General features: G+C 45.8%; 1 protein-coding gene across 5 annotated transcripts in view; it reads right to left on the bottom strand.

Moving 5' to 3' along the window:
* NBPF7 (Putative neuroblastoma breakpoint family member 7) overlaps nt 1-24,879 on the bottom strand; it is a 105,898-nt gene that overhangs the window by 10,253 nt on the left and 70,766 nt on the right. Inside the window, exons 1-13 of one of the 5 annotated variants that reach the window (XM_072967872.1) lie at nt 19,633-19,751; nt 19,282-19,505; nt 18,293-18,517; nt 13,860-14,148; nt 13,664-13,776; nt 11,940-12,150; nt 10,222-10,351; nt 9,346-9,560; nt 8,244-8,295; nt 7,164-7,378; nt 6,109-6,160; nt 3,053-3,267; nt 533-584 (exon numbers count right to left, since the gene is read on the bottom strand). In XM_072967872.1, coding sequence (XP_072823973.1) covers nt 533-584; nt 3,053-3,267; nt 6,109-6,160; nt 7,164-7,378; nt 8,244-8,295; nt 9,346-9,560; nt 10,222-10,351; nt 11,940-12,150; nt 13,664-13,684 — 1,163 coding nt within the window. In that variant the 5' untranslated portion in view covers nt 13,685-13,776; nt 13,860-14,148; nt 18,293-18,517; nt 19,282-19,505; nt 19,633-19,751. The other 4 variants (XM_072967875.1, XM_072967873.1, XM_072967877.1 and 1 more) reach the window with 4 other exon arrangements.

The raw sequence follows: 24,879 nt of genomic DNA, 5'->3' as shown, positions 1-24,879 counted from the left end.
ACTGATTCTCTCTATACCGTAGAATCATGACCCATAACATAGGGCCACGTAACATTGCCTTTCACCCTTTCATTTCGATTGCACTCAGTGCTACATGGAGAGAGAAAGTGCATATAGCTTTGGGGGCACCCTAGTGTCCCAGAAATCTCGTGCTACCAAGGCCTCTTTGTAAGATTATTGTGGCAGAATATAATTCTATTACTGTCTATTCACACTCTTGCTATCAAACACATGCCAACATGCGAACACAAAACAGGCAGAAAGCAGATTTGCATCTCACTCTGTCAATCACACAGGAGAGAAAAAATGAGTGCATGAAAATCAGAGTATCAAAAAGAAAACCAAAGTAAGAAGTTAATTAGAAAAGGAAACCATGTAAGTAGCACAATGAAAGCAGAAAAGATTACAAAAAAGATAATTTCTGGTTGGCAAAGTGGACCATACAGTTGTATTCAGCACTTCCTGCTGTGTCCTGGATTAGGGAACTGCGGAGGTCACATTTTATCAACAGGGTAAAAATATTCAAAATTACCTGGGGACGATTGGCTCTGCTCCTTTCACACCATCTTGATCATTTTGCTTTTCTGTAAATGAGTTCACAGAACAGTTACATTGGGCAAAACCCACTTCCCTATGATCAATACCATGCAAAACTTAGCACAGCAACATGCACGTATGCAATGTGGTAACGGGGTAGTGTGGGAGAAATATTCCGGGAGGCCCTAGACAGAACCTTAGAAGAAGGCACTTGGTATGCTTCTTGAGCCCCTGGACACGTCTCCTTAATATGACAGGATGTCCCCACACTATGTCCTGAGTCTAGGCAAACAGTAACCACATCCTTTTACCCACAGATCCTGAGGGACTGCCTAGCTATTTCTTAGAAGTTTGCACTAATATTCAGAATTTTTCCATCTGAAATGCTGTCTGTTACTGGGGTAGATACATTCTCCATTGACATTAGACTGATGAGCAGAATCTAAACACAAGTCAACACGGTCTTCAGTGCCCCCAAGAAAGGGTGGCCATTCATTTGGTTGCACGTTCCAGGACCCTGCCTTGCTTCAGAGAAACATACCAAAGATGATAGTGGTGCTTGTGTTCAGGTTTCTGAAGCCTCTGGATAAGATAAGACAAATGGAAGGAGATACTTTTGGGTTGACACAAACAATCAAAGAAGTGACATCTCCAAAGATATAAACTAGACTGCCAACACCCTAGGACAGGTATAGAAACTCAAGGACACTGCTCAGGAACCAAAATTAGAGCATGAAACGCAAGATAAGAGAGTCATTCAAAATTAGGAGACCAGAAAGTTACTTCCTATGACACAACTGGAGAGCTCTATGGGAGTCTGGTAGGACCACCTTTGGTCTAGTGATTGGCCAGTGAGACAAACATGACTAGGAATCGAGTAATGTTCACTAACTCAGGGAATGTGTTATTTTAAAGGCAATTGTATGGAACAGAATCGAGAGCCCAGAAATAAACCCACAGAATTACAATCATGTCATCTTCTACAACGGAGGCAAGAATATACGATGGAGAAAAGACAGTCCCTTCAGCAAGCGGCGTTGGGAAAACTGGACAGGCACACATATATCAACGACGTGAGGACACTATAAACAAAAATAAAATCAAAATGGCTTAAACACTTAAATACAAGACAAGACACTATAAACCGCTGAGAAGAAATCATAGACAAATTATTCTTGAACATAAATCTTAGCAATGTTTTCCTGGGGCAGTCTACCCAGGCAAATGAGAAAAAGCAAAAATTAACAAATGGGACGTAATTAAACCTAGAAGCTTTTGCACAGCAAAGGGAACCAAAAGAAAAACAAAACAATAACCTACAAAATGGGAGAAAATAGTTGCAAATGATGCAACTGACAACGGTTGACTTTCCAGGGTATACAAACGTCACATACAGCTTAAAAACAACAACAACAGAAACCCAAAAAATCATATCCAAAAATGGGCACAGGACCTAAAAAGGAATTCTTCAAGGAAGACATGCAAATGGCCAAGAGGTACATGAAAACATGTTGAATACCGCTAATTATCAGACAAATGCAAATCAAAACTGCAATTAAGGATCACCTCACATCAGTCAGAATGGCCTTTATGAAAAAGCTCACAAACCCTAAATGCTGGAAAGGGTGTGGAGAAAAGGGAACCCTCCTACAGTATTGGTGGACATGCAGTTTGGGGCAGCCATTACAGGAAAAGAGGATTGGAGATTCCTCAAAAACTAAAAACACACTTACCATATGATCCAGCAATTCCAATCCTGGGCATACATCCAGAGTGAAGTCTAATTGGAAAAGACACACGCACCCCAATGTTAATAGCAGCACCGTATACGATCGCCAAGACATGGAAACAACCTAAATGACCATCCACAGATACCTGGATAAAGAGTCTGTGGCATATTTGTACAATGGAATACTACTCAGCCGTACAAAAGAATAAAATAGGGCCATTTGCAGCAACATGGATGAATTTAGAGATGCTCGTTCAAGGGAAGTAAGCCACAAAGAGAGAGACAAGGACCACATGATATCACTCATGTACGGAATATAAACGAGAAACAAGAAGACACTAATGAAGTTACCTGCCTAACGGAAATAGACTCCCAGACATACAAAACAAACTTATGGTTGCTGGAGAGAAAGGGGGTGAGAGAAGGGATAAACTGGGAGTTCCAGTTGTGCAAATATTAACTATTATATATAAAGGACGTTAAACAACAAATTTCTTCCGTATAGCACAGGGAATTCTATTCAATATCTTGTAGTAACCTACAATGGAAAAGAATATAAAAATGAATATATGTATGCATATGGACGACTGAAATATCATGCTGTAACCCAGAAACTGACACGCTGTACACTAAACATACTGCAAATAACCAAATGAATAAATAAAGAAACAAATGAAGGCAATAGTAGGGCCTGATTCGAAACATAATGTAAGCTTATAATGTATACATGTCAACAAATTCTCATAGACTAGACAAATCGTGTGGGGTAAAGACAATGCAGACTACCTGGGAGGTCACTTGGAATTTCATCCTCTTTAACATGGGGGCCACCACCGGCTCCCTCCAGGGTAGACATCACTTTCTGTTCATAAAATGCAAATTTTCCATCACTGTGAGTCTCATAGACGTCAGAACCTTCCTGATGAAGGGAAGGAGCCCAAACACCTTCATCCTGGGATTTGTGGAGCACTTCATCCTTCTCAAACTCCTGTAGGTCCGTGCTGTGCCAGGTGGGAAAGGAATGACAGAATATTTAACTAAGAGGGTTAGACACCTAATCAGATCACCTGCTATGGAAGGAAAGCATAGGTAGTGGTCACAGAAAGCCAGAGGGAAGGCCCCTTAAAGAGGGAAGTGACTCTCCTATATGTGAGGCAGAGTGTGGCCGCCATGGCGTGGGAGAGGGAGAGAGGAGAGAGCAAGAGGCGCTCCGAGCCCTGGCCACACAACCAGCTGTTGAGGGAGGAAATGGACTCTCCCTGTGTGCTACAGGCATGACTCCCAGAACACACAGAGGACTAAATACTGGGTCCACTTTGCAGATATTGTGTTGAACTATATATGCAGTGCTCAAGTGAATACATCTTTTGAGAAAATATAGAATATAAATCAGCATTCAAGCAAAAATTCCTTACATTGTTATAGAATATGAATGTATTTTCTTCTCTTGCACTCAAATACTTATCCAGATGCTGACACCAAACAGCTACAAAACAGATGTGCATCTCACCCTGCTTTTATCCACAGAGAAGACAGCAGCTGACTACAGGGAACCCCAAGTTTGGCTCGTTGACCTGGCTTAAAGCACTGTACATGACTAAACTTGAGAGAGTCACAAATTTAAACACACACAACTGCCACAATGGAAAGAAACACCATTGCTCAAGTGCATGTTTGGCTGTCGAGTGAATGGATGAGACAGTCATATTCAGCACATTCTCTTTTCCCTGGATCTGACGTCTTCTGGTGTCAACATTCACAGTAACAGCCCAGTATTCTTAAGAATTACCTGGGGGTCATTGGCTCTTGTCCAGCTGCTTCGACACACTCATTCTGATTTTCTGGTAAGAAATTCAGAGACAGAAGGTCACCATAAACAAATCACACATCACACATACCAACTCAGTGAACACAGGTACCACAAGGACATTAATATTCTCAGTGCAACAACAGGAAAATTTTAGGAGAGACATTTCACAACACTTGAGTCTTATCAGAATTGGACAGGAATGATGAAACATGTTTCGCTCAAGTACTCTGGCTGATCTACTTGAGCGTTCTTCAAATACCACAACTTACGACTCTGTCTAGTAAAGAGTGTATTTTTCCAAAGGTCCAAGAAATCAGCTAAGAAGTTTTATTTACAGTATTGGCTAATTCTGTCACATAATGCGGTTGCTGATGCTATGGAGGAATTTCTGCTTGAGACCAGATAAATTTTACAAACCTTGAAATCCATGGGAAAATCTGGTGCTACACAGAAACCATGGGCATTCAAGGCTGGAGAGACTGCCAGAGCCCAGCCTTACTTCATGGAAACATCCGAGCAAGGGACTGGAACACTTGGTTCTTTCCTGGGTTTTAACCAGCTACTTACCTAAGAGAAGCCAACATCAGGAAGATGAAGACTTGCACAGACATCAGTGAAGCCAGAGACACCACATGACCTAACATATAGGCGAGGCTACCACTCTGCTTGCTCGGGCAAAGAAAGGCCAGGGACACTGTCCAAAAGGAACAGTTAGATCACTATAGGTTGGAAGACGCACTTCACACAAACGATGTCTGAGAGACACTTCCTCCGGATGTTCTGCCAAGGCGGGGGACACTTTGTCACCGCTGACTTGGGTCCCAGGGCCTGACTTTGGCTCCAGGGTCACAGATGCAAGAATTGGGCCTAGAAAGGGATCGAGGCTTCCTGGCTCACATGATGTCTGTCTGCCATAATCCATCCTGTTTCTGGGCTAAAGCAATATGTGCCACTAGGGTCTACCTTCAGAGAAGACTTTCTTCAGACTACACGGTGTGTGGGGGAACAAAAATAGAAAGGCTACCTGGGAGGTCAGTTGGAATTCCACCCTCTGGAACATCGGAGCAATCACCAGCAACATCCGGAGCACGGCCAACTTTCTCTTCATCGAGTGCAAATTTGCCTTCACTGTCTAGCTGGGTGCGGTCAGATCCCTCTTGGAGAAGTGAAGGATTCAAAACACATTCATCCTGGGACTCCAGGAGCACCTCCTCCTTCTCAGGTGCCTCTAGCTCTGCGCTGTGCCAGGTGGGAAAGGGATGACAGAAAATTCAACTACGAGGATCGAACACCAAGCTCTCCTAGCTGGTTTGGAAAGAGGGGCATAGCGAGTGGGCACAGAAAGCCACCCAAAGAGGGAAATTAGTATCCTCCTATATGTCAAGCAGAGTGTGGCCACGATGGGGTGGGAGAGGGAGAGAGCAGCAGGTGCTCCGAACCCTGGCCATGCAACCAGCTGTTGAAGGAGCACTTGGACTCGCCGTGTGTGCTGTTACAGGCATGACTCCCAGGAAACAGAGAGGACTACGACCCTGGCTCCTGCTTTCAGCATACATTGTGTTGAGCTATACATGTGGTGCCCAAGAAAACAGGGCTTTTTTAGGAATTACACACATCTAACTCCTAACTTGAAGGAGTGTACTCTCAACATTTTGAGATACTTTTGAATCTTTTTGTCTGTTTTCTTCACTTGCAGTCAAATGCTTATCGACATGCTGATGCCAAACAGGCACAAAACACATGTGAATCTCACCCTGCCTTTATCCACACAGGGGAGGACTCCTGACAGCTGAGACCCCCAAGTTTGGCTAGTTCACCTTGGTCAAATCACTGCACATGACTAAATTGGAGAGAGTCACAAATTCAAACACACACATCTAGCACAATGGAAAGAAACAACATTTTTAAAGTGCATATGGGGCTGTTGAGTGAATGGGTCAAAAAGGTATACTCAGCACATTATCTTTTCCCTGCATCTGAGGTCTTCTGGTGTCAAGATTGGCATCAACAGCCCAGAAATCCTCAGAATTACCTGGGGGTCGTTGGCTCTTGTCCAGCTGCTTCGTCACGGTCATTCTGATTGTCTGGGAAGAAATTCAGAGACAGCAGGTCACGATGAACTAATCACACCTCACACATGCCAACACACTGCACGCAGGTAGCACAAGGACATTAATATTCTCAGTGCAACAACAGAATATTTTAGGAGAGGTATTTCAGGACACTTAAGTCTTAGGAGATTTACACAGGACTTCTGCCAAATGCTTGGGGGACATTCTCTGGCTGATCTGGGTGAGCTTTTTCCCACTATCCCATCTTCTGAGACTGTAGATTTCATAGAATATTTTCCTTCAAGTTCCTAGAAATCAGCTCAGGTGCTTTCTAGAAGACTTTCTATACTATTGCTTCATCCCATCACATAAGGCGGTTTGCTGATACTATGGAGGAATTTGTGCTTGAGACCAGGTGAATTCTACAAACCTTCAAATCCATGAGAAAATCTGCTGCTACACAGAAACCCTGGGCATTCAAGGCTGGAGAGACTGCCAGAGCCCAGCCTTACTTCATGGAAACGTCCGAGCAAGGTACAGGAACACTGGGTTCTTTTCTGATTTTCAAACATCTACTTAACTAAGAGAAGCCAACAACAGGAAGATGAAGACTTGCACTGACATCAGTGAAACCAGAGACACCACATGACCTAACATATAGGGGAGGCTACCATTCTGTTTGCTAAGGCAGAGAAAGGCTAGGGACAGTGTCCAAAAGAACACTTAGATCACTGTAGGTTGGAAGACACACTTCACACAAACGATGTCTGACAGACACTTTGTGTGAATGTTCCGCGAAAGTGGGGGCAAGTTTGTCACCCCTGACTTGGGTCCCATGGCCTGACTTTGGCTCGAGGGTTTCAGTTGTAAGAATTGGGCCTAGAAAGGAATCAAGGCTTCCTGGTTCACAAATGCCTCTCTTTCTTAATCCATCCTGTTCTCCGGGTTAAGCCAGCATGTACCACTAGTGTCTAATTCCATAGAAAACTTTCTTCATTGTAGACAGTGTGTGGGGGAACAAAACTAGAAAGGCTACCTGGGAGGTCAGTTGGAATTTCACCCTCTGGAACACAGGAGCAATCACCAGAAACATCCGGAGCACGGCCGACTTTCTCTTCACCGACTGCAACGTTGCCTTCACTGCCTAGCTGGTTGCAGACAGATCCTTCTTGGAGAAGTGAAGGATTCAGAACACATTCATCCTGGCCGTCCTGGAGCACTTCCTCCTTCTCCAACTCCTGCAGCTCAATGCTGTATCAGGTGGGAAAGTGATGACAGAAAATTCAGCTATGTCCATCGGACACCATGTTGTCATAACTGATTTTGATTGAGGGCATAGGATGTAGTCATGAAAAGGAAAGTTGTCAGTCCTCAGAAAGAGGGAACTAACTATTCTTCTTGATGTCAAGCAGAGTGTGGCTGTCAGGGGGTGGCAGAGGGAGAGACCAGTAGTTGCTCGGTGCACTGGCCACACAACATGTGATGAGGAATGAGATTCAAACATCCCAGTGTGGTCCTATCACGATCACGAAGCACAAGTGAACCGCCACACCAGGTGTTATTGCCATCTGCCTCTATCATATTCAGTTTAAGATAAGGTAGTCAAGTGATTCTAACTCTCAAGGTATTCTAGGGCCTCAGAGATATTATCCCTTCTATTTAGGAACAGAAAGGCCTCTAAAGCCTTTCTCTTACTGGTGCCACACGAGAACTACACTTTTTTCTAGGCAGTTTCATTGGTGCTTTATTTTTTGAGTTCCTCCTTTGCTGATTCCATTGCTACCTTCCTTACTAACAAGCACTGAAAACTCTGTAAAAGTACTTATTTATCTCATCTTAGTGTTCATTTAGGAGAGTATCCATAGTCTCTGTGTGCGCAGGAAACCCTAAAGGTGGTACATTCTCTTGGGCCGTAGCTACAAGGGCCACAGAACAGTAGACAACCAAGTGAAAGGGCCACTTCCATGCTGGGTGATTGAAATCAATCAATGCAATCTGCAGGTTTGCGTTTCTCACATCTGCTACATGACACTGTCTTGCCCTCATGTCTTCATCTTTCTTCTACCCTCTCCGTAGCTCACCTACCCATTACCGGTGCCTAAGACTTCATGGTTACCTGGGGGTGAGTGTTTCTTCTTCCAGTTTATATTCCTCATCTTCATCAACTTCTGCGAACAAATTCACAAATATCCAGTCAGCTTTTCCCCAATTCACAGACTGCAATCAGAATGGTTATATATGGCCATGGGAACATAAATATTTTTGTATGAGTCACTGCTGTGCTCAAGTTCCAATGCAATGTCTTTAAATAATTGGCCTGGTCCAGATGTCTGATCCATCGTTCAGTGTGACACCAAACAGCTGGATGACAATCCCGTCCCCTCTACCTGACATGGGGTCGACATTTAAATGGCCTTTGTTCCCTATACCACTGTACAAGTGTCCACCTCCCATCTCAACCTCTACAACACATTCATCTATCTGGCCAAAAAGTTCTCCCTAGACACAGGCTGTACACCCTTTCACGGCTCTCATAGAGATCCTCTGCTTTGTGAAAGAAGAGGAAAACGACCCTGTCCCACATGCCTCCACGTGCACGGATCCTGGGAACTTCACATGCTCTCTGAGTGTTATCAGTGGAAATTCTCTCTATGGAAATTGCGCACTGAGACAAATTTCCCAACACAACTTCAGCAACGTTCAGTGCCCAATCCAACCCTACACAGTGAAGGGCTTCTCTTTTTCTGAACTGATTCATGAAGATTCCCAGATTAATCACTGCAGCACCATCAACAGACCGTTTGATCCATTGTACAGAAGAGGAACTAGACACTGAAATAGGGAAAATCAATCACTCGCTCACAGTCAGTAAAGGCAACACTCAGGCTGGAGTCTGGGAACTTTGATGCATAGCGCAGGGCACTTTCCACTCCCACAAGCTACCCCCTGTCACATCCTCCTTCCCGGGCTTTAACCCCGGGGGATGCTCTCTTGCCCCAAAGGCCACCGTCCATCAGGGGGAAGCAGGTCGTTGAAACACTGTGACCTCTATCTTGTGCATTTCTCCTCTGTCCTCCCACTCAGCCAGTCCTGGTCCTGTCATGCTCCCCAAAATGAAACATGGAAACAGCACACTCCTAGTCGAGGTGAGGAGTCTCTTATGAGCCAGGAAGCTTTGCCTGAGAGGCAAGCACTATCAGAGCCTGTGGCCACGTTACCTGGGCTGAGCTTGCGGGCAAGGCGCTCTGCCAGCCTGCGTCCCTTGGTCAGCTGCTCTTGGAAGCCCTGTCCCTGGTTGTTGTCCAGGTCATCGTGGGTGAGGATGTCCTTCAGCTGCTGGATGAGCAGGACAGAGTCTTCTCTCCCGTCCCGTAATTTCCTCCGTAACTCGGTCAGCTCTCGTGCCTGAGAGCGAATTAGGGTATCGTATTCCCTAAGAAGAGATAGAAGAGACGGTGTTAAAATGCACAGTTGGATGATACGTGGTCAGAGGTTTCAAAGGCAATTCTGTGAGAACATCCCCGAGGAGCCATCAGAGCAGAATTCTGGCACATATGGGGGGAATGTCCTGTGGAAAGAGGAGACAAATGGTATAACAAAGGCTTCCTCTGTATCAGGGATACTCTTCTAAGATTCCGTTACGTCCCAGTCATCTTCTTCTTCTGGCAACAAACCCTAATGTCTTCCTAAGCCTGCTTCATGAAGCTGTCTGTTCAGTGTCTCACGGAGCCATGCCCCTTTGCATGTAAAGATCCATGTAGGGTATGTTGGGCAGTGAGTGTCACAAAGTCATACATGGTGTGGACACGTCCAGCTGGTGACAAGTGGAAAGCACAGGAGAATGAGAGAGTCAAGGAAGGATGACAAGGTGTAGTGATTCAGGAGGGGACTGTGATTCAGAGGTCAGTGAGGTACTGGTTGCACAACGTGGTGAAGGTTCCAAAGGCCACTGACTTGTTCACTGGATTTGAATCTGGTGAATTTCATGTACTGTGATGTCCATTTCTGCACTCCCCTGGCCCAAAGTCGCTCGCGGCCCCACTTCGGACAGGCCTACACTTCCCACCAGCCCCCCTGCACAGAGCCCTCCTTACCTGAACCTCTCATCAGCTAGCACTGGCTTCTCTGCCAGCTTCTCTGCCAGCTTCTCTGCCAACGTCACCACCCGAAACTGCAGCTTCTCCCCCAGCACGGATTCAATGATGTCCTTGCACTCTTCACACTCTGAGGAAACAGAGACGCTGCCTCAGGGGAAAGCTGCACACCCTGCTGTGCTCACTGCCCTCCAGGGAGGAGGCAGGGTCCAGCCCAAGGTCAGAGGTAACCCTGCTACAAGGCTCTAGGCAGGGATTTCCACGTCTCATTCCTCAGCCTCCCGACTGCATGGCATTCCATTAGTCCCCATTTCAGAGCTGAGGAACGAGAAACTCCAAGGCACAGAAAGGAAGTAAAGAAGACAAAGTGGCATTAGCAAAGGTCAGAATTCACATCTCCTGAGACTGACTCTGCATCACGGGCCACTCTACCAAGACTTGCAACCTCAGAGGTGAAACACCGAGCACGGGCATGAAGTGGTGGCTTCCTGTGTGGTTGGGATGGACCCTAGGACTAATGGACTCATGGTTCCCTTGTGCTGGGATTTCAGTAATGAAGAAGTACCTCAAAGGGTAAAGAAAATTCTTCTGGATACACTTGTGTGAAATATGTTGCATAAAACTATAAGGACGTGAAAGACATGAGCCAAAATACTAGGATAATCTGTGTTAGTCCAAGTTGCAATGCTAGGAAGTGTCTTTACAATCTGCCTGCACTGTTGTAAGAGTTTTACAAGAATTTACTATTGTTTGCATCTCAAACATGCAGCAACACTGGATGGACAGAGAGGGTAACTGAGGCACAGAAAGAAATGCAGCATGGATTATGAGCCCAGGAAGCCTGGCCGAGAGTCTCTGATCTTCTCTGCACTAGGAAGGGCCTGCCCCACATACTGCTGTGGGTTTTACTAGGGATGGTGTTCTCCCCCACTTACCCTCATTCTCATTTTGGCCACATGTCTCATGATCCAGCCTTCAAGGTCGCCTGGATTTCCTGCTGACCCACATCACCAAAGTTTCACCAGCACAGCAAGAGACAAACTGGGTGATGCAGATTGTCAGATTTCTCCAGAAAACATCCGGACTCTCAACACAGGGTGTCACATGACCTCCTGGGATTCTGGAAGGAGACCCTCCACCCAGGAAACTCAGCTTCCCTCTCACCAGGGAGCCCCTGTCTGAATGGTATCACTCATCGAGACCACGGTTTCCACGAGGACTTGGCTCATCCTTTAGCTCCTTCAAAGCAGGTGCTATCACTGCTTCCCCCAGTGTGTGCTGTCACCACATGACCTCAGTGTAACTGGCACAGTGCTTTGCCACGGTGACCTCAGGGAAGCTTGCTGAGGGCAGTCATTAGTCCCAGACGTTTAGGCGACAGTGATGCAAGACCAGATACACCTCAGCAAAGATTCCAATGGACAGAGTTTAGCTTGTTGTAGAGAGATCTCACGAGGCATCAAGAACTGGGATTTGAACTCTAGTCGCACACTACAGCTCACTACACACCTGGAACATTTGCTCAACTCTTTGTGCCGCAGTTTTCCCATCCTCAGGGAAATGAGGGTCAAATAGCTACTTCTACCTTTCCTGCCTTGTGCTCAGAATGACATTTATGCTGACAAAGGGGTGCAAGGGAAAGTCTGGAGAGTTTCCGTTTCTGAGAGGGAAGAAAGTGATCATTCCCCACGTTGCTGACCATGACCCTTAGGACTTACTGTATTTCTGCAGCTGGTTGGCCAGGTAGTAGGTAGTAGCTTGGCATACAAGGAATTTCTGGGTGAGATCTCGGAAGTCCTGCTTCTGTTTGGTCAGCTCTAAGTGCAGCTCCTGGTTGATCTCCAACAGTGTAACTTCTGCCCTCGGACCACATAAAGGGCCAAGACATTCTGCCATGGTGACGTGAGGTAGAGGATGTAGAGCTGGGGGCTGGGGAGAAGAAACGCAGCATATGATGGATTAAAAACAAGTGAAGCCACATAAATTTAATCAGGATTGAGGCATGACAACAACGGGAGTACTTAACTTACTGTTGGCAACAACTGGATCACCAGCTCACAACGCTTGAGGGTCTCGAACCACACAAACGACGTTCAAGAGCACAGAGCTCAGGGCCCCAGGCACTGCCTGCTGCGCAGACTCTAACAGGAGTGATGGAGCGGGCCCTGGCGTGCCAGGTAACCGCCTGCAGTTGCAATAACAGAACTGGACGGTGGGGGAGGGGCATGGAATCCTGGGGGCCCCTGCCTTCCAGTTGCCTAGGCCACGCCGCTTGGGGTCTCATGAACGTCGCCACCTATGGGGACACTCCTTCTCCAGCCACTCTTAATCGCTTTCTACACTTGTGCTGATACCACCAACCTATCTCTTCCCAAAAGTCATCCAAGCATAGTTCTCGTGTTGTCTCCTGTGTCTATAAAAATATCAAGAGATAAAGTGTTTCCTTGAAAGTCTTATTTTCTTAAAGGCTGTCATAAAGTCACACCACTTTCTCATTAAGTGCTCACACATTTTAAGGCTTTTTCACCGTGAAAGATGGCAGACTTGTAGAATGACACGACATTGTCCTCTGGGTCTTTGCCAGTTTTGTGTAAATCACAAAAACTGTAGGACAAAGAGCAGAATATTGTATCATGTGAATGAATAATTCATTTAAACAGTGTTTTCCGTCCTGACTCAATATTCTGTTCACTGCATCCCTTGTTAGGTCAGATCCTCATCTCACTTGGACAACTTCTTGGCTCCATAAACGTACGTCAGGTTTCACGTGCCAGTCTTCTAAACTCCTCCTCTAGGTGTGGAGGTGTGCTCTATTTGCTGTTTTTTGCAATGTCACTAAACACTACATTTTATACTTCTCACATATGAATTGCGTTGCAGTCCCACAAAATCTGTCTCCAAGCTGTCTAAATGATAAAAGCAATTTCTGCTTATGTCATTGAATAGAGACCATCTATTTGGAAAGACTTGTCAGCATGACGCTGCTCTTCTATATTCATCCACTTCACCCACATATCGAACAGAAAGGGATCCAAAGCAGTGTTCGTGCAACTTGCTTTGATAGAGGTCTTTGAGTTTTACACGTGCCATTGCCCTGGTCTAGATCTGAAAAATAAAACGTGGTAAGTTCAAGGTCATGGGTCAGGGAAGGCTGATGATCCTCAGCGTTTGTGTGCCCTTGTGCTCAGGGACATAGAAGATTAGCTTGAGAAGAGAAAGACAGGCAGGCAGGGGAAAGTGATGTTCTAAAGGAAGTCCTCACTTTCTCAGCACCTGGGTCGGGTGACCCTGAGATTTAGGAGACACTCAGAAGCATCAGTCCCTTCAGTTTAGCTGCTGCACTAACCTGACTTGAGGGTGAAATGGGTGTGACCAAGTGCCCCGGAGCATTTGTGTCAAGGTTAAAGACGGAAGACTGCATCAGCCACTTAGGAAAGCTTACCTTCTCCCGACCCCAAGTCATCCTCCAACCACACTGCTTAATGCCATTGGTGTGTGAGACGCAGAAGAGGCTTGAAAGAAATCGATTTTCTGCTGTCTGTGGGGCCGCAAATTCTGTGGGGGAAAAAACAAAATGTGCCAAATTTCCTCACTCTACAATGATGAACCCAAAGGCTCACAAAAGGTACTTGACTTACTTGAAGTCACAAGTATCTCCACTCCTGCGGGGATGTGCTCTTCTGTCAGTCCTTGACCTTTCTCAAATTGTCAGTGTTGGCGAGAGTCAAAGTAGGCTAGTCACTCTATCAAGTGATTGGCAGCACATGGACTAAATATTCAATGGCCATTTTAATCAAATATGTTGCTAAGTTGTCTTCCAAAATCACATACTGCTCTTGTATACAAATCCATTTGCAACTCCCAAAGCCCAAAGCTAGATTTTCCTGATAAGCTGTGGTCATTGTCATCATCTTCATTCACTTTATCCTGTAAATTAAAGGTCTCTGTATTATTACACAATGTTAGGGGCAGGCACGGGCCTACAGCTTGTTTAAGTGCATGAAGAGATTCCTGTGTCTCTGTGGGCCAGTGGAGTTGAGCAGCACTCTTTCTCCTCCATAAGTTATCTCACATTATTTCCTACAGAATCCTGATTTTTCTATCCATGCTAACAGTTTTATAAAGAACATACGCTCTCTGGATACAGTCTTAGTGATGAAATGCTTCCCATTGTACAAATAACTACAAAATAACTCATCAGCCTGAATCCTGGCTTTCCTCACTGAGCAAGCTGTGGGTCAGACTTTGAAGGTTTTTAATAAGCTGGTACTTACTTCATAAGTGATATAGAAAGTTATTTTTCATAGCACCTCAAATACTGCACGAGGACTCTAGGAACGTCAACCGAGTAATGAATTCATTATCAGTCACCTCAGTTTAGGATGAATTTGGACAACTAGTTTTGACTGGACAGAATGTACTTTTGAGTTTCCTCACACAGAAGTATCATCCCTCAGTGTGAACAGGGTTGTGATGAACCTGGGGCCCTGGAGTTGAAAAGTAATCCGCTCTATCCTTCCATCACTACGTCATGAATGCTTCGTGGATCACTTGGAGGTTATGGTCATTGTCACCCTTGTGAAACCACCAACCCAGCCAATCCCAGCTATGTTATGGTGACCCATCTCTTGGGAACATCCCTCTTTTTTTCAGGCTCCAACTCCATGGGAAGGATGCAAGTTAGAAGGTGACTCTCTCTTTCCCTGAGTGATCTTTGAGCTCATTCACCTCTTACTGCACTGGCTGCTGGTTCAAGGTCAACAACGTTGTTTGTTTCTCTGTTTTGCCAGATCCCAGGTCTCTTTAAGCTAAGTTTGTGCTGACCAGTCTCCCTTAATAACCTTCTCCCTGAACCTTATCCTCAATCTCTCTCTTCAATAACACATGGGACAATCCTGTCTGACCTCCTAAGGTCACTTATTAAAGGGTTTGATAGAAAGGATCTTTGTTTTGTTTTGTTTTTTTTCTTAAGGATAACAGCAAGTTCTGGAGTTCTAAGCCTAGCTATCTGACACACGACATAACCTTTCTTTCTGAGGCTCCCTTTGCAGATGCTCATTTCTGGAAAGCTCGTGTGAATTCACTTAAGCCAAACTCTAGGAACACACTTCTCATTAAACAATATGGGTTTTTAGTTCTTTGTAGCCAGTTAGACACAATATGATCTAAGGAAAAGGGTATCAGAAGGAGTCTCGTATCAGACTTGGGCTTTGGCTGGAAGATACGAAGGAGGATGGGAGGAAGGAGGGTTTGTTCCATATTGAATACTGTTACTCAGCACAGGCAGGTCTATGACTGAAGTACAGGTGTGAAAAACATTGCCTTAAGAGAAGAGGAAGTTTGGGATTTTATCGGTTGCACAGTGACCTTGGTTTATCTGTGCCTAGACAAAATTATAAGGTAGCCTTCTTTTGCCAGATTACTCAGGTCTTAGAATAATCTTGTCTGTGTTTAATAGTCTTTCTTGGAGATTGTTTATTTCCAACATAAGAAGAAATCAGTTTGGCCCATAGTGTCACCTCAGTTGAGGCGTCCATTTATGTACCTAATCATTTATCAGCATTTATGGAGTCCCTGCGGGTAAAGCATGGTGTTAATTCTACTGGGGAGATTCACACTGAGCGGCACATTCCTTTCTGAAGAGGGCTTAAACCTGACTCTTCCCAGGACACTGCGGGTTATCAGCAGGTGAGAACACCAAACTCCAAAAGGCTCAACGTGGGGAAAGGGAGATGATGAGAAGGAACCAAGACTCTCAGCTCACTGTCCTCCACTCAGTGAAATCCATGGGGCTTCTTGTCCATCTCCTCTCTCACCTTGCCTGGAAACTCTCTCCAGGTGGCAAACTGGAGCAATTGCAGGGCTCACTTGTTTGTTTTCCATTTCTCAGGGATCACTCACTAACCTTTGTTGCCTCACGCTCATTCTCTTGAAAATGCTTGTTTCCTGTATCTCACCCAGTGTGTTGTCGTCATTTTCTTTTGTCCTTTCTCTCAGGAAAGTAAATCCAACTTCCCTTACTCTGTATTCACATGGCACCCCTTTTAAAACTCCAAGCTGGAAAATGTCTCTCAAGATTCTGAAATGGCTTTTACACGATAAAGAACACAGCCACAACCAGGGCGAAACTAAGGGAAACTCTTAAACTTTGCATTTTAAAAGCACCCTACCATTTCCAAGGACAAAACTGTCTGAGTCTATATTAGGGGATGCAGAAGTCCCACAGGCCGCTGTCCAAAGACTGAGGGGATGTTCCTTTGAGGTCTGCGCTAAAAACCAGTTCTCTGTGAGCGGAAAGGCCCCTTTGAAGGCGTGTCAGCCTTGGTTACTTGTAATCCCCAAAAGGTCCCTCAACGGAAGGATGATCATGACCACAGACAGGCGAAAGGGAACGTGTGCACTTTCATGGGGTGTCTCTAGGGAAACACTGGTCCAAGGCTGACTTATGTTCCTGCGGGAGCGAGGAAGAGACACCAGATGTTTCAGGTCCCTATGCTGGAAACCAGTCACTGAAGGATGGGCAAAGATTCCCAGACTCTCTTTCGGGAACCTCACTGTATCGTTCCAATAGAGACCCCGGAAAATACTCCACTCACAAAATCTTTCTCCCCTAGTTGGTAGAAAATGTTCTGGTGCCTGACTTGCTACGCCCTGGACACCGTGCTAGATACTACTGCTTGTGAGTTGGGGTTATTGCATGTCCGATATAAAAGACAAAAGTAAAACTGGGGAAAGCTAGGTAGACTATCAGAAACATCTGTCTTCCCTGGGCTGGGAGAGGCAGTCACCTGTCCACATAGGTCTCCCTGAGTTCAAGATCTCAAGTGGTGTTTCTGCAGTAAAGGAGTAAGATGACCAACTCTCTCTTTCCAACAGAAAATGGGGAGTGGAACTAGTCTGAAATAAAGTGTTCCTATTTTGCGGATTAAGACCTTAATCTTCATTCACCTGGAAGGTTGTTAATTCACAGTCTGTCACCTGAAGGAAATGCAGCATTTTTTCCCCAAAGCAACTTAGAAGGGGAGCAGGAAGCTTTGCCCTCTGGGGAAAATGTGTCCCAGAAGTGCCTTCCAAGACTTTACCCCAACTATTAAATAGAATAAATGGTCTCTTATTCACCATAAATGGCAGTAAAGAGTTCAAACACAGTTCCCCGATACTACAATTTGTGTATTCACGATTGCCAGTTTCGGGGAAATGGTAAGTGTCAGCACATTCGAGGTGCAGTGCATAAGCCTCACTTTGGGAAAACTGCCTTCCACTTTGATCATGGTATCCATCTGCCCTTGTCGCAAACGACTGCAAGATATTAATAATAGAAGAAATTGTGTGAGGGAGAACAGAGCATACGAGAGGACTCTGTAATATCTGCTTCATGTATGTGTACACCTAAACCTGTGTAAAAAGCAGTGTCATTGGAGAAAACTAAATGTTCATTGACAGATGACTGGATAAAGAAGTCGTGGTGTGTATATACAATGGAATACGACTCAGCCGTAAGGAAGAATAAAATAATGTCATTTGGAGCAACACAAATGGACCAGGACACTGTCATTTAAAGTGAAGTAAGCTAGAAACAGAAAAAAAAATACCATATGCTATCACTTACATGTGGAATCTAAAAAAACAAAACAAAACCACAAAAGGACTTATTTATAAGTCAGAAACAGATTCACAGACATAGAAAACCAACTTATGGTCACCAGTGGGGGAAAGGGGATGAGAAGGGGTTCATTGGGAATTGAAGATGTGAGGATGCTCACTACTACATATAAAGTAGATAAGCAGCAACCTTCTTCTTCTCTACAGCACAGAGAACTACATTCAATATCTTGTGGTAATGCAAAATGAATCGAAACAGTAATATATATATATATAACTGAAAAAGTACGCCGTACACCAGAAATTGACACAACGCTGTAAACTGAGTACACTTTAATTTAAAAATTAAAAAAATAAAAAAGCAATGTTGTTAAATGTTTTAAAACGGTAAGCACACAACACCCTGAAATCAAAGTGTTGGTGGCACCCTGTGATGGCTGGTTATGACTGACTGTGGAGATGCACCAACCTGGAGTCTGAGAAGTTGATATCCACGCCCTTTCTTCAGCCTCCATCAGCATGGCAGGTCCTGTGGAATCCACAGGTCCCATCAGGTAGGTCAAGGTGTGGTTGGTTGCTCCAGAAGGTGCAGAGAGACCAGAGGCATCTGGTGAGACCCCGATGGCGAGAATCCATCGCGCTGGGCCGAGCTCCGTCAATACCCAGGACGACTGAGCTTCCACAGCTGCACGCCCTGCGCCCACAGAGCAAAGCTAGTGAGGACAAGAACTGAGAGCTACAGGTCGCTGCCTGAAGCATAAAAGCAGCTCAGGAGGGAGGCTTGGTAGATTGGGACACTGAGAAGCAGGAGAATGAGTGGAAGTAAGACTAGAACGTTCCGTGCTGGGCTTGAAGCACAGGTCTTCCAATTAGCAGTCGTAGGCTCCTGTTGTGCTCAGAGCAGGATTATAAAATCTTACGCTGTTGCCACGCGGAGCGAACGTGCTCCCCAACCCCTCCCTCCTCGGCTGGAAGCCCATTCAGACCCGCTGGCTCTGGGCACACGGGCTGGCTCTTCACGGGGGCACGCTCGGGGCCTGACACCAGGAAGCGGCACACGACGCCCCATCGCGGGACCCCATGGCCTTGGCCGCCAGGTCCCCGCCACCCTGGAGCCCCCTCAGCTGATGACCCCGCCTCTCGGGCAGACGTCCCCCATGTACCACCTTCCCTGCGCTCACATGGCGCGTTGCACCCTCCCCACAAAGGGAGGCTGGGAAAGGCTTTCCAAAGGGGCCGCTCTTGGAAGCTCTCACACTGGCTGCTGAAGCCCTGAAACGTCAGGAGCATGGAAACGTGTAGAAGCCAGTCGAGCAGTACACGGAGCTCCCCACCCGAGACCGAGCGTCGCCTGTAGTCTCGGGGACGCGAGAGGCCAGGAAGGAGGGACCCGGGAAGCGAAGAGGAGAAAGAAGGGAGAGGGGAAAGGGGCCAGAAGAAACGCTGTCACCTCCTTACCCCCGACCATCCCCCACGGGGCAGACGAGGCCAGGCTCTGGCGGGGCTCCGCCTAGGGGTCTTTAGGCTCCGAACACGACTCCCAGCCGAGGAATGAGGCCCCCGATGGAAGCCGGCCGGGCTTCTACCGTTTCCACCTCCGGTCCAACGGCGGGGCAATCCCAGGGAGACCCGAGGGCTGCTCTGAGGGTCGCAGAGCTCCCAGGGCGGGGGGAAAAGGACAGCTGAACACAAAAGGTAAGGAACGCTTTTTGCATCTTTTCTTTCCTGGCGGGAATTTTACCTCAGAGCAGAAACCTGAGGTAATCCCGGCACAGCAGGTGGATTTCGGGCAAGGTTTAAAAGCCCTACCTGTGGATCATCCCCGAGCGGACGTCGTCTCATCCACGAGGTAGAAACCTGCGGGATCGCGCCGACGGAAAGCGAGTGAGGCGCCTCCTGGCGTCGCGGAGGAAGCGAGCGCCGGGCAGGAGGCGGGTTCGGCTCCCGCGGGGCTGATGGCCGCCTGGCTCTCCAGGGGAGCGGCGGGCTGGCCTGCGTTTCCGTGGTGTAATGGTGAGCACTCTGGACTCTGAATCCGGGTGATCCGAGTTCGAGTCTCCTTGCAGCTTTCCCTTTAGACCGCGCCCAGCCGTCTTTTATTCGCAGCCCCACCTCCGTAGCTGCCGGCAAGCGAACTCGCGCCTCAGATACGCGCGGAGTGGACGTGCTGTCCCGCTCCCGCCTCCCACTTTGTGCTGCTCTCGGTCCCCGACGCTCTCGGTCCCAGAAACGAAGCTGTGTGGCCAATGGGCTCCCGCAGCCGCAGTCCCTTGGCTCCCGCCGCCGCGTTCCCCGCGTTTTGCCGCCTCCTGCTCAGGAGCTTGGGTCCCAGAAACGGGCTTCTCTGGGAGGTGGGGTCCAGGCAGCGGGCAGGTGGGGGAACCCAGCCCGGGGCGTCCCCGCTGGACCAGGCCGACTGTGCCCGGAGCCGGACATCGGAAGCCCCGGCCCGGCCGCTAAGGGCGCGGAGACACAGCCAGCGCCACCCCCTCGTCGGGTCACCCTGGGTCTCAGGGTTAAAGGGCAGAGGCCGCGCCCACCGTCCCCCCAACGGAAACCTGCATCGCCAGGGGCTTCACACCTCACGTCCTGTAACCAGGGCATCGTCAGTCTCTGTGAGTAAATGGTAGGTGTGAGGGGCTGTGCTGTCGCTGATCCGCCAGGAGGAAGCCTGGGTCTCAGTTTTCGGCTTCATGGTTGCAGACCTGAATTGGAAGTCCTGGGTTTTATTCAGATGCCCTATTTTATTCCAGATTTTACTTAATTTTTTTCCGGCTTACTCCGCTTTTATTCAGAATTTCATAGTCCTATGTATGTCCTCAATGGATACGATAAACTGCAGTTAGGCTAAAATTTAAAAATTCACTCCTAAAATATTGTCCTTTCATCCCAAGCCCAGCCAGAAAGAAGAGAACAGGCTATGGGTTTGAGAGTCTGTAGAGATCAGGCTTGCCTGGTCCACTTCCCTCCAGGGATTTGAGACACTTGCACATCTTTCAGTGAAGGCTAGACCATACTTCAATATACCTTGTTTGATTACACTTGAGTTGGAGACCACATTTCTGGTGTACAGCCTAATGATTCAGTCATACAAACAAATAGGTATATTCGTCTCCGTATTCTTTTTCATTATTGCATATAGTTCCCTGTAACTTATTTGTTTATTGTATGTATAGTAGTTACTATTTGCAATCTCAAACTCACAATTTCTCCCTTCCTACCCCCAGTAAATTCGTGAATGTCACCTCTAGCCTTTGAAAATGCCCCTGTGCACCCCTTGTTGACCTGCAATGTGGAGAAGAACGAGGCCAAGAGACTAAAACACAATATGTGCACCCGATGTCAGTAACCAAACCAGAAACTGCTTTCCTCCATTGTGGTGTTAGCAGAATTTTTGCTATATCTTTTATCGTGTGTTCATATAATGTGCGGAAATGTAATGAGGCTTTCTAGGATATTGTTTTTCTACTCCTCAAAGAGTCATTAAAAGTGAAAATGCTTTGTTTCAGACAAAGAAGTTTCAATATAAAGCCTGTAGTTCTGAACTTGAATTGTCATGTTGGTGACTGTAGGTGAATACATGAACCCACACACTATGAATACGTATTTCCTAGCTCTGTCCACTGGAAAGGCCTAAATAAACCAATTCCAATGAGTATCTCTAGGATATTCAGTTTGCTCTGTGAATACTGTGTTGGAAATAAAGACACCAGAGAGTCTTAAAGAAAGGACTGAGTCCAGGTCAGCGGTAGTAAATATTCAAGATGAAAAACACCTTGTCCTAGTGATATCAGGAAAGGTCTCAAAGTCTGTTAGGATCTTAGCAAAGGGACGTAGGGGTCAGGCTAAATTCATGTTCACTGCTGAAAGAGAGGACAGTTGGAGTATCAGGAAGCACTCTATAGCAATGCATTGAAACACTTCAGTGTGATTGAAACCTTGATTTCATATGAGCACAGGAAAACAAGAAAGAAAAAGCAAAGAATCTAATTGATGACCACACACAAATGTTGAGGAATTAGCTCATTAAGCTCCAGGCTGTACCACTAAGTATACAATCTGTACGATTTCGGGGAAGTTAATCGCTATAGAAGTGTCCAGGTAAGTAACTCGTGATGATGGATTAGCACCATTTTGCTCCAAACAATCAGTTAATGGATCTAGGCCTTGAAATAAAACGGCCTCTAATACTCTTAGAAGTATCACACAGGAGTTGATGTGCCTCCTGATCAGAGAGCACGCACCACCTCTGAGGTGTTCTTGCCAACATGTCAAACATGAACCTGGTAAGTCTCTACATCTGCCAGGTCTAAAACAGTGGCCAGTAGATGCATGTGGCTACTGGATATTTAAATGAGGCTGGCAGGAATGAGGAGATGGATTTTAATTCTGCTTAATTGGAATTCATTTAAATGTAAATTTTAAAACCGAATAGGTAAAAATTTTCCTATTGAATACAATTTTAATGCTTTAGAATTACAGTTCCTTTAATATGTAGCAATCGATACTTAAGTGTCTTATGTGTACGATTGTTTCTGAATTCTGGTGTACTTCTTGGTTTGCAGTGTAGCTACTAGAAAAAGTTTAATTGCATGTGTGGCTTCTACCTTCTTTGTATTAGGACAATGCTGCTCTGGATTCTGCCACCATAAAGGAGGACAGGAGGTTATGCCGATGTATACCCAGGGACCAAACTCAGGATGTGGGCTACTAGAGAAAAACAAGGCTGTAACTTGAGTAAATGAATTGCAAACATAGGAGGGCAAGAGATCAAGGAACACAGCGGGAGCAGGAGCAGCAAGAGAGAGAGAAGGAAAGAAGGAGGGAGGGAGGGAGGACCTGAGGAAAAACATACATGAAGGGACATAAAACATATCCTACTGATTATAGTTTGTGGATTTGTTTTTGGAACCCCCAAAAAGAAACTAACTTAAAAACAACCATGGGAGCTTTGAACACTGTCTATTTTATGATATTCAAAAGTTTGAGTCCATTTACCAACAGCAGTAATACTATGATACAAATTTCAGAAAGAGTCCTCACGGAGGGGAACACACTGGTGTAATTCCAGATGAAGTGTGAGGTCTGACATTTACTTCAATAATACAGGAAAAGGTAAGTAGGTGGGATTGTAGTGAAACAAGGTCCACCAGTAGTTGATAATTGTGGAAGATGGCTTACAAGGATGGGGATGTTCTATTCTTTCTAATTCTTTTATGTTGTATTTTTCTGTTATTTCTGCTGTTGTTGTTGTTTGATGTCCTGTCTATTTTTGTGTCCTATTGATATTCTGCATCTGACACTGAATGATTAGAGATTACAAGTCCACCAGGATGATGGCAGCTGAATCTCTCAACACCGATTTCAGAGGGCTAGGGATTATGCTAGAGTCAACAAAACCATGCAGAACGCTTCCCGTGAAGAACCAGGGGCCACACAACACTGGACTCCTGGTGGTTTGTATTTAGCCAGGGCTTGGGGCTACACAGCAGTAGAGGGAGCAGCCAAGACAGTACACACAGAGGGGAGGACAGCAGGGAGGGAATCCTAAGGAGGGAACGCAGGAAAAATTACCTACAAATGAGCAAGGGGACAAACTCACAGCATGCCTGAGACATGGTGGACTACAGCTCTGACGACTGGGGAGTTGCCAGGAAGGGGTTGGGCAGTGCAGAGGACCAGAGGGTGACAGTCTTCAGGAGGCACAATTGTGGGGGCCACGGTGAGACCTAGATGAAGGTAATGTCCTTTGCATGCTTGTAGTGAAGAGAAAGAATGAAGCAACCAGTAGAAATTAAAGGTCCAACTGGAAGAAAATAGAATCTCAGAACCAGGAGACACACCATGCCTTTCCTCAAAAGCTTACATCTGCTACAGTAATTGAACAAGACAAAGAGATCTAGACAAAACAAACTGACTAAGCTGCTTAAAGATGCATCAGATCCCACCTAGAACTGCCATGTCTCACACAGGTCAATCCTACTCTAGCGGAAATGAAAATCACAGAGCAGACATTTCTTCTAAGGTGACATTAGAGAAAAACAAAAATAGAGTTAGAGATTTCAGCTCATGAAAAGACTTCCCTCAAAATCAATCAAAAACTTAAAAAAATATAAAACAGTATCTATTTCGGAAATAAGTATTCTAAACAGAACCTATTTGAGATCCAGATACACACACACACACACACACACACACACACACACAAGACTCACACAGACAAGAAAGGGAACCCAGAACACAAACTTAGACGCGATAGAGGAAACGAGAATTGGCAGTAATTAGGGAAAAACTGAAGAAAAAGAGAATTCTCTGAAAAATAGGCTCAATGAAAATGTATAAAGGATCTCATTTCTCTACAATCATAGGGCACATAGAATTCAAAAATGAAAGCATTGAACAAAAAGAAAATGTGTCAAAGATAATGAGAAAGGGTCAGAGAGAAAGTCATAGATATCTGGAAGAAATAGGACTGCCATGTTCAACCTTAACACCCATCCTATTAGGGCTAAAAGATTACATTTTTTTAACATTTTTTATTGATTTACAATCATCTTACAATGTTGTGTCAAATTCCAGTGTAAAAGATTACATTTTTAAAGAAACAATTCCTGTGAAGCTCCAGACCTTCCTTGGCTCCAACTAGAAGAGAAAATCAGTTTACATTGCACGTCTCAAACAAAATACCGAGGAGGACAATGTTTTTTAAAAACTCAACGCGAGTCATTGTGGGCACGTCCTTCATATTCAGCCAAGCTGTCCATGTATCAAAGCAAGAGAAAATGAGTAGATAACACGCGAAAGGTAAGGAGCCCTCATTTCCACCGTTAGAAATCCTGAAGGATGAACTCTACATGTCAAGAAGTGACCCAGGAAAGTCTGACTTTTGAAGACCTGGTCACCACTGAGTAGATGTAATTATACATTTAAGCCGGTGTACATGTGCCCTGCGTTTGGGGCAGCCTGCTTGGGGCCTGGGACCTCTGCGACGAGGCCACTGACGCTCCTGGGGTGGGGCAGCCTCCTGTGCAGGTAGGGATCCCCAAAGTCCCCCAT

This window comes from Vicugna pacos, chromosome 9 (assembly GCF_048564905.1).
Source record: "Vicugna pacos chromosome 9, VicPac4, whole genome shotgun sequence".
Classification (NCBI taxonomy): domain Eukaryota; kingdom Metazoa; phylum Chordata; class Mammalia; order Artiodactyla; family Camelidae; genus Vicugna; species Vicugna pacos.
This window is presented reverse-complemented; position numbering and strand designations above follow the sequence as displayed.